The 18,125-nt window shown below is 44.3% G+C and overlaps 2 protein-coding genes across 5 annotated transcripts in view; both read right to left on the bottom strand.

The window, feature by feature from the left end:
• Positions 1 to 18,125, bottom strand: part of GTF2H1 (general transcription factor IIH subunit 1) — a 1,055,813-nt gene that overhangs the window by 978,645 nt on the left and 59,043 nt on the right. The window lies entirely within an intron of this gene.
• SAAL1 (serum amyloid A like 1) overlaps positions 1 to 18,125 on the bottom strand; it is a 100,235-nt gene that overhangs the window by 56,295 nt on the left and 25,815 nt on the right. For all 4 annotated transcript variants that reach the window (XM_030201096.1, XM_030201098.1, XM_030201097.1 and 1 more), the window contains exons 4-7: positions 12,057 to 12,140; positions 11,255 to 11,334; positions 10,125 to 10,184; positions 7,753 to 7,868 (exon numbers count right to left, since the gene is read on the bottom strand). In XM_030201096.1, the coding sequence (XP_030056956.1) occupies positions 7,753 to 7,868; positions 10,125 to 10,184; positions 11,255 to 11,334; positions 12,057 to 12,140 (340 nt within the window). The remainder of the gene's footprint in view (positions 1 to 7,752; positions 7,869 to 10,124; positions 10,185 to 11,254; positions 11,335 to 12,056; positions 12,141 to 18,125) is intronic.

The following is an 18,125-nucleotide window of genomic DNA, read 5'->3' as shown; positions in this document are numbered from 1 at the left end:
CACAAAAATGTCAAAGGACAAAAAGATTTTATCTACTTTCAGAAGAGATGACACAAGCAGCACCCAGTTACACAGTCAATCTGTGGGCTGCTAGTTAGATGTTCATGGTAATCTGTATGGCTACTGAAGCAGCACCACAGCTTGCTATTACACGATTGTGACAGAACAGTGTATTTTTAAGCCTGTAAATTGAATTGAATATTTCTTGAAGTGTATTTCTCTAGTCTGGCCAGCAGGTGGTGCGGAGGAGTGGCCTAGTGGTTAGAGCACTGGTCTTGACATCCAGAGGTGGCCAGTTCAAATCCCACTGCTGCTCCTTGTGATCTTGGGCAAGTCACTTAACCCTCCATTGCCCCAGGTACAAACTTAAATTGTGAGCCCTCCTGGGACAGAGAAATACCCAGTGTACCTGAATGTAACACCATGAGCTACTAGTGAAAAAAGGTGTGAGCAAGTTCTAAATTAAAAAAAAAATGTTTATATTTAACACTCTTATATCTATTAAGTAGTTCATAGTCTTTTTTTTTGTCTGTAACCTCTAATGACAGAGCACTGTGAACAAGTGCAGCAGTAACAGGGTCCCTTTCCTGTTTTTTTTTTTTTTGGTAGTGTTAGGAGATTAGCAGTGTGCCTGGATATGCCTGTCCTAACACAAGAGTAACCGGATAACCTCAGCGAGGGAAAGCTGCAGGATTGGCCTGTGCAGAGTTCTCCTGGGGGGGGAGCACACCCCTTGTGTGATGAGGCCCTTGAGTTGGTAGGGCCAAATGCCACACCAGTTAAGATCCAGCTAGAGCGACAGCGGCTAGACCAGCTGCGGCGATAGAAATGAGACTGGGAAGAGCGCCAGCAGCGAGAGAAGTGGGAATTGCAGCTGCAGAAACTGAAGCTGGAGATGGAAATGGCTCATGTCCAAAGCTCCCACCCAATCCTTGCGCACAACAGGATCCACAGCTCAGATTGGGCTCAACTTGTTTTTCCAGTTTGATGATACGAGAGGTGACATAGATGGATATCTAAATGCCTTTGAAAGAATTTGCCTCCTCAATGAGATTCCTCAGAAAGACTGGGTGCATTATCTGGGAGGGAAGCTCACTGGTAGAGCATTTGAGGCATTTCAAGGACTGTCCATAGATACGTGCTTCCAGTTTGAGAAGGTGTGCAAAGCTTTGTTGAACCGTTATGCCATTATCCCAGAGACCTACAGACTAAAGTTCCGGACTTTGCAAAAATGGGGTGGATGATACTCACGCGAGTTTGTGATTCAGGTAAGATACCAGAAACACTGAAGGACTGCCAAAACCTGATGGTCCTGGAGCGGTTTCTGCAGCACTGTTGTCCAGAGGTGAGGAAACATGTTCAAGATCATCAGTCCCATACTCCAGAGAAAGCGGCTGAGTTGGCCACCATCTTTATGGCCAACCGTCCCTGGTTGGCAAAAAGAAGCTGTCCTTACCCCCAGCCAGGACCCTAAGCCAAATATCCCTGCAACCTCAGAGAATGTCAGTGTTCCCCAAAAACCTAAAGACTTTAGGAACGAGGCTTTTATTATGAGTGTGGTCGCACAGGACATTTCAAAGCGGACTGCCCAGATAACCCCAAGCCTGCATAAAGAGCATTCCAGTTCCTGCACCAAGGCTGGCGGCTTCATGGGTGGCTCCAGTACCACAAAGGAGATCCACACAGTTATCACAGCACAACTAGTTACTGGCCATTCATCATGCAAGGAAGCAGATGGGTTTCCACAACACTACAGCACCCCAGTAACTCTGAATCAGACCCAGGTGGATAGGCTTGTGGACACTGGCTCTAGCATGACTTTGTTACGACCAGAGCTAGTGCCGAAAGATGCTATTCTACCAGGGCGCACTGCAGAGGTAGTGCTAGCCAATGGATCCAGAGAGAATGTACCCCCATTGCTCAAGTATTTCTGCACTGGGGTACCAAGCCTGAATACAGAGAAGTAGGCATAATGAAAAACATGCTGGTACCAATGCTGTGTGGGACTGACATGAGTCCAATGAACATTACCCTTGATAGCGGAGTCAGCATTTCCGCTATGGTGACCTGTAGTCAGGCCAGGGCGGCCCAACAAGCAGAAGCAGCAGACGTCACCTCTCCAGTTCCAGACCCTGAGCCAGTCCAGGTGAGACCAGCTGATCAAGCAACAGGAGGCGGCGCTCCAGTGCTTCCAGCAGCACCAGTTCCTGAGGTGACCGGGGCCATAAGTATGGAACAGCCTGACTTAACTGACACACCTATTGATCAGACTGTTGACTCTGACTTGTCAGGGTCACCAGCAGAGACCCTTCCAGATATGGACACAGACATGCTTTTCAGGAAGCACAGTGCTCCGACCCTGACCTGGAAGTCCTGAGGCAGAGGGCTGGGCAAGCAATCAGTGAGACTTGTAAAGATTGTATCCTACAGAAAGGGGCCTTGTTGTACAGAAAGACTGATCCTGATGATCCTAATAGGGCCTGGAGAGAAAGGGGGATACAGAGAACTCCTCCTACAGATTGCACATGATATTCCACTAGCAGGACATCTAGAGGTGACACACACACACATTAGATTGACACAGAACTTCTACTGCTTGGGAGCACTGGCAAACCTGTGATGTGCGCCAAAGACTGGATAAGACCCAAGATCATCCCTGAGCTCCCTTGAAACCTTTACCCACTATCAATGAGCCCTTTGAGAAAATAGCTGTGCAAATAGTGGGGCCTCTAGCTGTCTCTAGTCGGACTAGGAAAAGATATATATGGACTGTGGTGGACTTTGCTACCAGATATCCTGAAGCGTTAGCCTTATCCTCCACAGAGAAATTGCCAGTGCCCTGCTAGAAATATTTTCCCCGGGTAGGGTATCCATGAGAAATACTCTCAGACTAAGGGACACACTTTATGTCCGAGTTGATCCAGAATCTGTGGGCACACTGTGGAGTGAAATCTGTACGTAATGGGTTGGTGGAGAGATTTAATGGGACATTAAAGCATATGTTAAAGACTTTCGTAGAAACAGACTGGGACTGAGAGAAATACTTGCCCTACCTACTGTTTGTATACAGAGAAGTACCTCAGGAGTCTACAGGGTTCTCCCCATTTGAGTTGCTTTATGGCCGACGGGTGGGAGGGCCCCTTGACCTAATCAGAGAATATTGGGAGAGGAGGGATAGTTGACACCTCTGACACTCCTGTAATTGAATATGTAGTTAATATACGGTAGAGATTAGAAGAACTTGTGGACTTTTGTCAGAGATAACTTGTAGACAGCAGAGACTAAGCAAATGACCTGGTATGATCATAAGGCCTGAAATAGAGAGTTTTATGAGGACCAGCAGGTACTTGTTTTAGTCTCAGTTTGTCAGAGTAAGCTTCAAGTTAATTGGGTGGGACCTTACAAGGTCATAAGGCGCCTGAATGATACAAACTATGTTATATCTATGGACTCTCAAGATAGAAAGCAGCGTACCTTTCATGGAAATATGTTAAAGGCCTATGCAAATCGCACAGCTATGGTGCTAGCTGTGTGCAGCCTACTAGAAGCATATCAGGATAGCGAGCCCATACTTGCCTCTTAGCAGAGACATTACCAGAGCAATCTGATACTGAAGAGAAACTACCTAAATGTACAGGCTGTGGAAAACCCTTCAGTCAAAAGGGAGAACCACAAAGTCAACAGGAAACATGTATAAAAGACACACATTTTACATGACCTAAGTATGAGAAACATTTCAGTATGAAAAAGGAGCTAATGCAGCACCTGAAAAATAGTAAAGAAACTGGATTATGTACAAGTATAGAATATGGGAAAAGCTGTATCAATAAAGCAAACATTACATAATATCAGAAAAACACTGATAATAGAATATCTTCATGCCCTGGTTATGACAGTAGCTTCAACTAGGAAGAAAGCTCCACAAGAAATGCAAAATTTCACCCAGGAGACCAGTTTCAAGTACAGAGTGTAAGAAAAGTTTCAGTTGCCAGAAATTATTGTCAAAGCAGCATAGAATCCCTTCAGGGAAGAAACAGGTTACATGCACTGAAAGTAGAAAAAGCTTTATTTATAAATCACAGCTAACAAAGCTGTGTGGTAAACGATTCTGTCAGAAAATACTCCTCACTATTCACAAAATGTTAGTATGTACCGAGTATGGTAAAACCTTCTGTTATAAGCACTGGAAAGGTAGTAAACATGGTAACGCTGATGGCCTCTCCAGAAAGGAAGAGCCAGAACCACCCTGACACTGGACTATTGAGACTCAATCAGCGATCTGTAGCGGTCACAGTCCAGAGTCTCTCTCTTGAGGAGGAAGGTGTGACAGAACAGCATATTTTTAAGCCTGTAAATTGTATTGAATATATTTCTTGAAGTGTATTTCTCTAGTTTGGCCAGCAGGTGGTGCATGTTTATGTTTAAAACTTACAGAAAACCAATTTGCCTATTCCCAAGTTAAACATTACATGCTAGCGCTAAACCAGGATTTGTTGAATACAAGAGTAGGACACAAAGTAAGGACATTTTTTGAAGAATTGGAGGTAAGGGGTTTGTCAGTGTAGTCATAGCATCGGGCACTAATCAACAGGAACAATATCAAAAATTTCTCAGAAATCAAAAATAAATGGGAACAGGAGTCGGGATGACCAATAGCAGGTTGGGATGTGGGAGCCACGTTGAGGGATATTCCAGCTTTGGCTTTTGATGAGCGATTACGAGAATGTGGCTATAGAGTGGTTATGCGGGCATACATGGCTAGACAACAACTGGCGCATATGGGAAATACACAGGAGGCAAGGTGTGTTAAGTGTGGACAGTCCCCTCATACTCTTTTTCACGCCTTTTGGGACTGCCCATGGGTGCGTGCTTTCTGGGAACGCATTAGGAGGTACATGTGTCAACTTTTAGGGACCCTAGTGATTGGGACTTGGGCACATTATGTGTTAGATACACAATAAGCTTTCGACACACAAACCAAGGGAGCCCAATTGTTATGCCATAAGTGTATTTTGCAATATTGGATATCTTCAGAATCACCACCTTATTGGCACTGGAGGAACCAGGTGCATCTGCTGGCAACAAGGGGAGGTGGGGAAGCGAAGGGGTCAAGGAAACATTTGCAATGCTTTACACAGATTTGGAATCCTTATATTCAGAAAATGAGTCCAAGGGGACGCAATATGCTTCTTAACCTAACACAATAATATGATACATATGACTTTCCATTAGACTTACAATGAGACCATATGTTACTCTCTGTTTGGTAGTAGGGAACAAGGGGGAAGGGGGGGGGGGGGGGAAGCTCACTTGGACTATCAGATGGGGGAATAAAGGTAGGAGGGTGGGGGGAGACCTGGGGGAGAGAGTGGGAAGGAATGTATACAGTGTTTGGGAGGAGGGGGGGGGGAGGTCGTTGTTACATTATAAAATCTGATGACGATCTGTAATGTTCTGTAATGTTATGATTTATTGTTGATACCTGATAAGAAGATGTTGTGTACACTGATTAGTCATCAATAAAATGCTGAAACATAAACTGTTACAGAGGAATGACCGCTCCTTCTTTTAGTTAGCACAAAGGTAAAGGAAATGTCTGTAGTGATGTAACCAGTATTTTTGAAACTTGTTCTGGGCTCTGATTGGCCCAGAAGCTCATTTCATTTGGATTGTACTGGCTTTTGTCCCAGTTTCAGGCCGGGAGAAGAGAGAGAGAAAGCTCCTTGCTGAAGCCCTATAAAAAGTTATATTTGATAACTGGTGAGCAGCTGCTATATGTCCTGATCTCAGGTACTTTCTAGAAAGTAAACAAATGTTTAGTGTTATAATTGATCCATATTTCAGTTACCTGTTATTGTTTGCTAATTGCACATTTTTTTGTTCATTGTTCAATTTTTGTTGCCTCTGCCTGGCTGGACTGATCAAGAATCCTGGTGGTTTGTGTGTTGGGTCTGAGTGCTTTCTGGGAAATGGGGATAATTTGAGAGAAGACTCGCCCAGAGGCGGCTGGTACCCAGTCGGTGGGAGGAGGGTGCTAGTGCAGAGCACAAGGGGCAGGTACAGGCTTTCTCTAGATTTGATTTTTGTAGGAAACACACTTCCTTCACTTTTTTGTTTTGGGCGAGCCTGAAGGTGATATATGGATTTGCCAAGTTTAAAATTATCGTATTTTCACACATATAATACATGCACGTGTATTATGGTCCCAGAAAACAGCAAGGCAAACGATCTGCGAAACCCAACGTGGAAAATGAGCAAGCAGATCAGTATATTATCCAAAATATCTTATTTTGGATAATATACTGATCTGCTTGCTCATTTTCCATGCATGTGTATTATGTGCATATATTATGTAAACATATAAAAATAAATGTATATAACTGTCAGGTCTCAAAGCAGCAACTAGGTTTGTGAGCCCTTGGGCCGCTACCAAGGAGTGGCAGTGGCAGGCAAAACAACCCCAACCAGCACTGGGCTAACAAACAAACAAAGCAGGGACTGCAGACAGGGATAAGCAAAGCAGGAACACACTGGACAAGAACACAGGACTGGAGCAAGGCTTCACCTGCACTTGACCACCCTTCCCCCAGGAGTTGAGCCCCTGGGTGCAGGCGGCTGACAGGACTTACCGGACTGGGCAGGAACTGGATACCAGCAGGAAACACACAACAGAGTCAGGACTAAAAGCTGCCAGGCAGCCACTAAGACAGAAACACAGACAGGTGAGAGTCAGGACTGAAAGCTGCCAAGCAGCCACTAATAAAGAACGCAGACACAAGACAAGGAAATGCAGACCAGAAACAAGATAGGGAACTAAACAATAAAACCAAAGCTAACTACACACAAACAAACAAGAAACAGGCAAGAACTCAGAATAAAACTGGACTAGGCAGAAGTGCACAGAGCACACCCACATACCAGGGACCTTAGATGATGCAAAGGCAAACACAGAAGTTTCTAGGTGATTAATAAAGCCCATCAGCACATGAGGCTCAGCTGCAGCAATCTCAAAGCAACTACGGGTGCTGTTCAGGCACAAACAAGAAAGACAAGTCTGGCAGCCTGGAAGATCCGGACCGGACTGGGCTGAAGCCTGGAACGGGTAGGGACAGCAAGACAGTCTATGGCAGCCACCAGTTCTGGCCACCAGAGAGCGAGGGAGCACAAACCAAGAAGCAGGCAGAAAGCATACTGAAGCATAGAGAGGCTCAACATACACAGGTGCAGCACAGTGGAGCAATCAGAGCCATGCTGGAAGCAGCCAGCACACAGAGACAGAGCTAACTCAGGAAGAACAGACAAAATCCAGCTTAGAAGCTGACCGCCAGAAATAAGGTAAGCCTGAGAGGGGTCACGACCACAGACGTGACAATAACACATGCGCATTACATGTGTGAAATTCAGTAGTTCTGCTGGCTTTGCGGCCCTTCCTCCCCTCTCTCTACGAGTCCTGCATTGTAATCCAGTTTTTCGTCTCTATTTAATCCCCCTTTTCCCTCCCCCTTCCACAATCCTCCTTACTATCTCTAGCTGTACTGCCATACTAGCAGCAACCCACACGGGCAGTCTTCCACCAGCATCAAGGCATTTACTCCAACACAACCTCCTGTTTATATGCGTGACAATCTTGTACATTCCCAAGTAGTAGTAACCCGCTGGCCACAGCTGCTAGGAAAAGTACAGAAGTAGGATTTTCAAAAGGTACTACTAACTTCAGCAGTTTATACTTAGCTTTAAAAGCAGTAACCTTACCATTTGTAGAGCTCATCATGATGAAACAAATACCATGGCGAACAGATGGATGCTTTCGAATTCTTTCAACCCACGTGCTGGCTACCTCAAGCCTGGATAGGCAGGTTAGCAGTAACCTAGAGAACAGAAAGGGACAAATAACTTCTGTTTAAGTAAACACGTTCAAGGTATTGCAGAAGTACACATGCCTCAGTTTTTCAGCATTAAGTCCAGTGATGTGGGTCTTTACTACAGATGCTTTTTGGTTGCACTGCTAAGGATTTGCTGTGTTTGTAGTTAAAGTCTGGATGATCCAGTTCACTGTACTTTAATGTACACATCCATAAAAATGTCCTACCCTTCTGCAGAACATGCTCAATAAGTAATAGATTCTATGTGATCAACAAATTAAATATATTTAAATGGATGTTTAAAGGAAAGGCATGTGTGTGTGTGTAACTATTATTGTACCGAAAGCAAAGGCACTAATACAATTTCTTCGCATTGAATTTTAATTGCCAAACCTTAGACCATTCTTCTAGCTTTTTCAGATCCTTTTTCATGTTTTCCACTCCCTCCGGGGTGTCCACTGTGTTACAAATCTTAGTATCATCCGCAAATAGGCAAACTTTACCTTCTAACCCTTCGGCAATGTCAAAGGGTTAGAAGGTAAAGTTTGCCTATTTGCGGACGATACTAAGATTTGTAGAATTGAAGCGGTGCAAAGAAAAGCTACGAGGATGGTATGGGATTTGCGTTACAAGACGTATGAGGAGAGACTTGCGAACCTGAACATGTATACCCTGGAGGAAAGAAGAAACAGGGGTGATATGATACAGACGTTCAAATATTTGAAAGGTATTAATCCGCAAACAAACCTTTTCCGGAGATGGGAAGGCGGTAGAACGAGAGGGCATGAAATGAGATTGATGGGGGCAGACTCAAGAAGAATGTCAGGAAGTATTTTTTCACGGAGAGGGTGGTGGATGCTTGGAATGCCCTCCCGCGGGAGGTGGTGGAGATGAAAACGGTAACGGAATTCAAACATGCGTGGGATAAACAAAGGAATCCTGTGCAGAAGGAAGGGATCCTCAGGAGCTTAGCCTAGAATGGGTGACAGAGCTGGTGGTTGGGAGGCGGGGCTAGTGCTGGGCAGACTTATACGGTCTGTGCCAGAGCTGGTGGTGGGAGGCGGGACTGGTAGTTGGGAGGCGGGGATAGTGCTGGGCAGACATATACGGTCTGTGCACTGAAGAGGACAGTACAAATAAAAAAGTAGCACATATGAATTTGTCTTCTTGGGCATACTGGATGGACCGTGCAGGTCTTTTTCTGCCGTCATCTACTATGTTTACAAGAGAAACATGAATTTCAGAGTCTGAGATCATACGCCACATACCCTGGGCTTAAGGGTGAGGTTCATTTTTGTCATGGTATGCACACTAACCTGTTTGGAGACCTTGCCCCTGAGAGAAACAGGGGGTCTACAAGGAGCATAACAATGAATTAGCAAGCTGGTGAACTACTTTGTATCGCTGAGGGGGAGAGAATAAACTTTTCTTCCCAGGTCTTGCAAGTACTTTCACGTAGTGAGCAGGGGCATAGCCAGAGTTTGGCAGAAGATGGGGGGGGGGGGCACATTTTATCCCCCCCACGGCGCTGCAGACCCCCCCCCCCCACTGCCACCACCACCTTTGATCCTCCCCTCCACCCGCTAACCCTCCCCCACCGCCAGGTACCTTTGCTGGCGGGGTCCCCAATCCCCGCCAGCCGAAGTCCTCTTCTCTGGCGCGGCCACATTGCTGATCTGCAAGGCTGTTTCTGTGAGTCTGACGTCCAGGGTTGGCGGCGGGGGGGCCAGGGCCAAATCTACGGGGGCCCATGCCCCCATATAGCGACGCCCCTGGTAGTGAGCGCATTGTGTAAGACCTATCTTAAATCTCAGCAAGGCGATGCTACAGAGGATGAACAGTGGGGAGGGAAAAGGAATAGATACTGGATGCTTGGAAACTACGTGTTATCGGTTAACAAGTTCTCCCGCTTGCACGTTGGAGTACTTCAACAGACTTGGATTGTTAGTTCTTGTTTTTCTGGCAGGAAAATCTGTTAACCCAATACTCACTGTATTCAGCAACACAGCACTATATTCAGCGATTGGCCCCTGAGGCAGGCAGCATATCCACCGAAATACAGACCATGTTGGGTCATTTGTCACTTATTGTTGGTGTTTTGAAAATTTTGACTTTTACTTTGGAACATTTCTTGTGTTGAAGGCCTCGTTCATCCCTACTTTTTGATTGTTTTATAGGGTTTGTTTTTTGTGGGGTTTTATTTTTGCTTGATTGGATGAACGTCTTAACCATGGGAGGGCTTTATCATACAGCACACAATACCTGCTTGTTTCCAGCAGTGTCAGAGGGTCCGAATCACAAAGCAGCAGCAACAGCAGCTCCCTGAGAAGAAAGGAGAGGGACATCTCATATCTGTGACGCACAGAACCCCGCCCTGCACAGGCTAGCAAGCAATGCCGAAGATCACTGGAGTGAGACTCAGCAGACAACACAGGACTTCTGCTGGCGGGATTTTGGGTCACTCGCCAGCAAAACTACGTGATGGTGGGTGCATCACGGTGGGTGCGATGGCGGGGGGGGGGGGGGGGGGCATCGCGCTGAGGAGGCGCTTCCTTCCATAAAGCAGGATCCCCCCACAAAACTAGACCAGAAGTAACTGATAACAATCACTAGAGTTTGCTTTAGAGTTACACATTGTCACCAACTGAAATAGATCTTCTGGACAAGCACCCATTAAAAACGTAAAAACTAAACATAACACTTTAAAAATAATTCCAATCGGTAACCAATGTAGCTCCGTCAACACAGCAGTCACATGATCAAGTTGAGATTTGCAAAAGATTAATCTAGCAGCTGAATGTTGTTGAAATGAATTTTAGAAAACTTAAGAGGATATACCCAAATACAAAGAATTTTCATAATCTAATAAAGCCAAAATTGAAAGCTGCACAATGATTTTGAAATGATCTCACAGAATATAAGAACGTAAAAGACGCATTGCTTCAATTTAAAATAAGCTTTCTGAATCAGCCTATTAATCTAGGGTTCCATCGTCAATAAGGAATCCAACAGCACCCCCATGACTTTGAACACACTCTCAACATTTAGTTGTTCCCCATCATAAGTTAGAATACACAGCAGGATATTTTGCAAATCAAGAGTAAACTATAGATCTTAGTCTGACTCGCTTGGTCTCATACACTCACTCTCACAGAGAATCTGTGTCTCACGCACACTCTCTCGCACACACACACACTCTCACACTGTCTCACACACACACTCTGACACACTCACACCCAGACTCACTCTCTCACACACACAGTCACTCTCACATACACTCTCCCAAACATACACACTCCGAGGAAAACCTTGCTAGCGCCCGTTTCATTTGTGTCAGAAACGGGCTTTTTTTACTAGTGTATTATAATCCTGTGTATGGCAACAGAACTTACCCCAGGTCTTCATTATTACTAATGGATAAACAAGGCTCTTGGAAACAGGCCATGTTAGCTAATATCCCCACACATATTTCCTGTCCAACAGAAATATTTTAAAATTAGATGCCTAATCCTTTTTCACCAAGTTCAAAAGTTTAATGTTTTTTTTTGTTTGTTTAAACTATAACACTTTTCAATAAATGAATAACAGTAACAGTTGTGTGGCCAAAACCAAAGCAGTGTAAATAATACACTGAAGTGACAGAGAAAGTGCATTTCAACAAAATTGTGAGTGCCCAAATTTGTAGTTTTAACCAAAGGAAGAGACACCAAATGTGAAAATTAAAGCAAAATGAAAGGCATTCTGCCGTACACTTTGGATGACTGATGTATCTGATCCTATGAAATAACATCAAAGTTACTATTTTTCCTATCTTTAAGGCTGGCACAAGATGAGCCACAACACTCCCTCTAACAAATGGAGCGGGATGAGGATTAGTAAAACAATCCCACAAAGTAATTGACATTCTGCCATTTACGTATTAACAAAGCTAATGCACATGGGTCTACAAAATACTGTATTTTCCTTAATGACAAAACTTGCTTTTTTTTTTTTTTTTTTATATAAACGTTGTTTAAGTATTTCATGTATTCTGTATATAAATCCCATCAAGTAGTTTGGCAGAATCACAGAAAAGCAGTTCAAAAGACTCAGATGTCTTGACTGAGATAGGGTGAATATACTTGTGAAACTGTGAATAGCCTCCAGCTAATGCTACGCTGAAGGCCAGGGGACCTTCCCACAACTGTTACTTACTGTGAGCCGGGGACACCTGGAATTTGCAATCACACGTAGAAACGTCTCAGGAGTACTGAAATCTTGAAGAAATAAAGCAACATCCTGCAAAAGGTTTACACAATATTTAATGCATCTTATGTTACAAAATAAAGCTAATGTTAATATTTTGCATTTTTAATACTGGCTCACATTGTAAATTCAATGAAACAGATACAAGTCGCAATCAAGCAGGGGACAAATAAACATGTTAAAGCAGCAAAAAAAAAACAAACTTACAAGTGTGGTGGCTGCATGCTAATGAATTTCAGTTATGGTAAAACTGTAGGTCATCATTTATCTCTTGACTCATGTACTTACTTTATCTTTCACTACCTTGTCATATCCGTAATGTAAACTGCAATGAACCCTGAAAAGGGGATTTTACCAGTATAAAAGAACTGATTTGATCTCCGTACCTAGTTTGTCCAACTCTCAATATATCAACTCCATTAGCATGCCCCAGATGATTCCTACATAAAAAGTATACAGTGCGGCTAGGCAGTTTAATCAATGGTTGCAGGAACAGAAGATGTCTTTGTTCCTTATATATGTACCCAGCATAATAACTGAACAGTTATGCAATTACCAGCAATCCGCATCACACAGAAGCTTGTAAGACATGAACACTGGGTTGGCTAGGTGGCTCACTGAAAAGTGCTTAGTTTAATTACAAACTGGGTCTTCTTTACCCTGATCTGGCCAGGATTTCAGATGCCTTGAAGGCAGCATTCACAGCCCATGAGAAGGTTGGAGAAGTTGTGGTCAACAATAAGAGTGACAACTGATGGCTAGATGTAGAGCCCATGACACAAGGTTCCTGAGAAAAATGTGGTGCATGGATCCTGGTCTCAGGACCACCAGTGTAACGGTAAGACTAGGAACAGTAAAAAGGTCTACGGAAAAAGACAAATGAATGAAAGCTTATGGCACCAGTAATGACATGGTTCCAATTGAGCTGAAAGGAAAAAGAAGGAACTATGAGACCAATAAAAAGATATCTACACAGAGGTCAATATTAACATTTTGGGACTTGGTGGACAAAATCTTCCCTTTCCTCATGAAGGGAGTAATTCTAAAACCATGCACCTATAAACAGGCACCGAGAAGCTGCCTGATAGGTGCATATATTATATAAAAGGTAAGGAGGCGCCTACTTTCCTTGATAGGTGCTACATGTGTATGCACCTAGGTACAAGCATGTATGCCAGTCACAGAGCTGACAAAAGTGTGTGCGCCTAAATGCTTGTGATACACACAAATTATAGTACTGTGTAAGTTATATGCATACACATGGCCCTACCCACATGCAAACAATGAGCTACTGGAGTTATGCCCATAGTTATAGAATAGCACTTAGCTTCAGTGACTCGACTTTTGACAAGAGGACTTGGTGTTGCTTTTCCCCTGGAGCCTCAAGCCTGTTTATTGGAACTCTATAACAAACGGGGCTTTAAACGGCAGACTCGACTTAAGCATATGTGTTTGGCAGCTGCCAAGTGTGAGACTGCTCCTCATTGGAAGCAAGCAGTTGGCCCTAGTTTTCAAGGCTGGTTACAGAGATTGGTGATCTCAAGCAACTGACTGATCAGATTTACTCTGGTATCTTATCCCCAACAGGAGGAATGGACTCATTTATGGGCTATCATTGCAGCTAGGGAGGGGGAGGGGGTTCAGGGCCTAGTGTCCACTGAAGGAACAACTGTGGACACTGAGCATATTCTCCTTAGATATAAAGGTGGGGAGGTTGAGGGTAAGGGGGGTTTTGGGGGGGATTATTGTATATTTTGTTGTGATTTCAAGTTCATTTTATATTTTTCAGTAATAATTGAAAAAAAAAAAAAAAAAAAAAAAAAAAGAATAGCACTTGGTGCATATCCCATCACGTACACATGTATAAGCTAATATTTTAAACATTTACGTGCATAACTGGTGCACAAACATTAGCACCTACTTTATAGAATTATTCACTCTTGCTAATTTTGTGCAGATAAATTGCTGTGAATAGAAAGTTTATCCTCATAGAAAGATGTGGAGCTGGAGGCAGTACTAGGGGTTAAGTAAATCTTCATGCACCTTTACCTATCTAACTTTCCTGCTCACGTAATAAGGTTACTGAAATTCAGGTGCTAGAATGCTGCTCACTAAATGCAAATTCTATACCGGCAGTTACATACAACTGCTGTTATAGAATACCAGCATAAATTGGTATTTACACACCAACATTTAAGGCCATGTCAACAGCTAGTGTCAATGACTGCAACTAAATGTTGCAGTTATGCGCATAATTTACAATATTCTAGAATCTTATCTAGTCTAAGTGCTAGGCATGTCTATGACCCACTCATGCCCCACCTATGTACACACACCCATTCCAATTATGTGCTATAGCTTTTGCATGTTAAGTTTCTAGAATGGCGACTAAAGGAGAGTTCTTACCTGCTAATTTGCTTTCCTTTAGTCCCTCCGGACTGGCCCAGAATATGACTGATGGGTTGTGCTTGCCTTCCAGTAGGTGGAGACTGAAAACTCTGATCCTAGAGAGAGCAAATAAGAGCCCTGGCTAACTGTAACTAGACTCATAATTATCATATCAAAGCAGAAGAAGCAATTGGGAAACTTGAGCATACTATCAACGAGCAGGTGTCTTTTGCTAAATGTCATAGTAAATATAATTGCTGCACATTTCTTGTCTTTGTTTATTCATATATTTAACAACGAACCTGCAAACTCGCAAGCAGATCTACTGAACACCACGAACCAAAACCCCAAAAGTCAATCTTCATCATGTCAAACACAGAAGGGAGGGATCTGGGCCAACCTGGAGGGACTAAAGGAAAGCAAATTAGCAGATAAGAACTAATGTCTCCTTCCTTAATGTTCCTCCAGACCGCTCCAGAATGTGACCGATGGGAAGTATCAAAGCAGTAAATTTATGGGAGGGACCCAAGTAATCTCGCCGTGAGAACATTCGCATCAAAAACAGCCTCCTGAACACTGAACATCCAAACGGTAATGCTTGGAAAAGGAAAGCAAAGAGGACCACGTAGTGCCTTACAAATCTCCAAAGGAGGCACTAAAAAGCGCTCTACCCACGACGCAGCTTGCCCTCTATTAGAATAGGCTTTCATGCCCTCCAGAATGCTTCCACTTACCTTCCGAGAAGCCTAATCATCTCTTTACGCCACCTGGAAATGGTGGGTTTAGATGCCGCCACACCCTTCCAAGATCCTCTAATTAACAGGAGTAGACGATCTGTATGCCAAAATTCCTCTGTAGTTTTCAAATAATGTTCAGAACTCTCATGATAGCCAATCACCACAAACGACACTGATCCTCCAAACCGAAGGAACACCCAAAAACAGGCAAAACCACTGACTGCGACAAATGAAACCACGACAAGACCTTAGGAAGGAAGGAACAGGGCGTAAAACCACTTGCTCCTTAGAGAACTCGAGAAATGGCGATCGACAAGAAAAGGCAATAGCTACCAAAAACAGTACCTTAAGCATCAAATCCTTCCGAGAGAAGGACGCCAAGGGCTCAAAAGGCGACCTAGTAAGAACTTATAGCACCAGAAAGATGGTGCTAGAAGGAGGGCAAAGCTATCCAGATGACTAAGGTCTTTCCCTAAATGCACTCCTGAAAACAAGAAAGCACTGCAATTTGTACCTTAAGAGAAGCTAGCACCAGGCCTTTATCAAAGCCGTGCTGTAAAAAAATTCAATATGTTAGGCACAGAGATACAAAATGAAGAAATGTCACGATCTAGGCATCATATCTCGAAAATCCGCCACGTCCTGATATAACTCAGTGAAGTGGAACAACGATGCGACCGAAGCATCGTGGCAATCACATTTGCAGAATAACCTCTCTTCATCAACCGAGCCCGCTCAATAGTCAAGTCATAAGACAAAAATTGATGAACCACTGGGCTCTCGATTAGGAGACTGCGAGACTCGGGCAATTTGAACAGAGGACAGACGAGAAGACGCACAAAATCGGCATACCAAGGTCTGCAGGGCCAATCCAGTGCCTCAATCTTTTGAATTACGCGCCCCATGGACCATGGAGGAAAGGCATAAAGTAGCCCCAACAGCCAACGCTGAAGAAGAGTATCCACGCCCTTTGCTCTGAGATTTTTTCTTCGACTGAAGTATTGAGGCACTTTGGTGTTGAGATCTGAGGCAAACATATCCATCACCGGAAGTCCTTTGCCCTGAGTGTAGTGACTGAGAAAGTCTGCCTGAACATTCACCATCCCCACTACGTGAGATGCCAAGAGGGCGGCCAGATGACACTCTGCCCAACTCATGAGCTGTGCTGCCTCTCGCTCCAAGAGGTAACTCCTTGCTCCCCCCAGACAGTTGACATAAGCCACTGCCACAGCATTGTCTGACAGAATGCATACCTAGAAGGAGGGGAAAAAATGCCACAGCTAGCTGCTTGAACCACTAAAGCAGAGACATCAAAACTAGTACATCCTCCATACGTCTATACTGAATCCATCCATGGGAACTGTATTTCTCTTAGTAACAGCAGAGACCACCGCATCCACCACCGGTGGCTTGAGAAGGGTCTTGTCTGAATCCGGAACAGGATAGAGATGAACCATAGACCTAGCGAGCCGGAAAGGAGAATCTGTCACATCCCACTGTGCCTGAATAATATCCCCGACATCCTGCTGCATAGGGAAAGTCTTACCTGGCATTCTAATGCCCTTCACCAGAAAAGCCACCTTACGTCCTTCCACGGCCGCAGGAACCTCTTCTTCAAAACTCAAGGTAGAGGAAACCAAAGAAATAAGGTCCTGCAAATCCTCCTTGTGAAAAATTCTGACCACCGAAGAGTCCTCACCTGGTAATGAAAAATCTGCATCTGAATCCTCCAGACTAGGGTCCTCACAAGTCAAACCTTCCTCTAAATAGCCAGTGCTACCCAGAAAAGGCATCTCCTGATCCGGCTCCGATACCAGATCTTCCTCAAGATCCCAGTACGCCCTTGGACGCTTAGCTGGGGCCACCTATCTATCTGAACACCCTCCTAAAGGTGAACCTGATGTCTGTAACAAGAACGCTTGTACATTTGCAGGACAAAATCAGGAGGAAATCCCCCCTGCAGCAGTCACATTTTCCCTTAAAAGGAGCTAACCCTGACTGCTCAGACGCCTGAAGCGGCTGAGAAGCAAGCCTCCAGCACTGACTGAGCAGGTAAAATGGCGGTGTTTCCCGGCAAATGGGAGCTGGTGCCTTATCTGCACTGGTCCTGGAATCCTGCAGTGTCGCAGTTGCTGAAGACGGAGCGGAACGCGAAGGACCAGCATCTGAAGAGAACTCCACAGCGGTGCAATATTTACATACACCACTCACCCCGAGGCCCTGTTGCCGACAGACTGCACAACAACAGAGCTTCTCGCTGAATCAGCTGACCAGAAGCCTGTTTTTTTGTTTTGTTTTTTACAGAAACCCAGACCCCAATCGGAGCTACAACAATGCCACAGCACAGGCTGAATGGGAGCTGCTCTGCTCATTCGTGCCGGATTTTTTTTTTTTTTTTAATGGCTGCCTCTCCAAGACCTTAAAACACTCTTCCCCTGAAGAGGTTAAGGAAAGCTGCTACAGAACTACAATTCCCACAGAAAAGGGAAGAAAATGGGGGGGGGGGGGGGGGGGGAGGGGAGGGATACGGCCACCCGGGTTTGGCACCCAAGGCATAGAGAGAGCTCAGCCTCCAAAGCAAGAGATACCGGTGCAAAGAATCAAAAGGCTAACAGACACACAGAACCAATAACACTATCTAACAATCCTAAACTTCTCCTAGTAATAAGAATATTATTAATATTTTAAAATAAAGAAGGAAAGCGAGAAGAGACTAAAGGGCTCACCACCTTCCACCTGCTGGAGTCTGATAATACTGAGTCCAGTTAACCAGGACCTCTTACTCGCTCTCGCTAGAATCAAAGTTTTCAGTCCCCACCTACTGGAAGGCGTGCAGAAACTATCATTTTATTTATTTATTGCATTTGTATCCCACATTTTCCCACCTATTTGC

This window comes from Microcaecilia unicolor, chromosome 4, assembly GCF_901765095.1.
Source record: "Microcaecilia unicolor chromosome 4, aMicUni1.1, whole genome shotgun sequence".
Taxonomy (NCBI): Eukaryota; Metazoa; Chordata; class Amphibia; order Gymnophiona; family Siphonopidae; genus Microcaecilia; species Microcaecilia unicolor.
The sequence above is the reverse complement of the archived record's forward strand: the minus strand, read 5'-3'. Positions and strand labels throughout refer to the sequence as shown.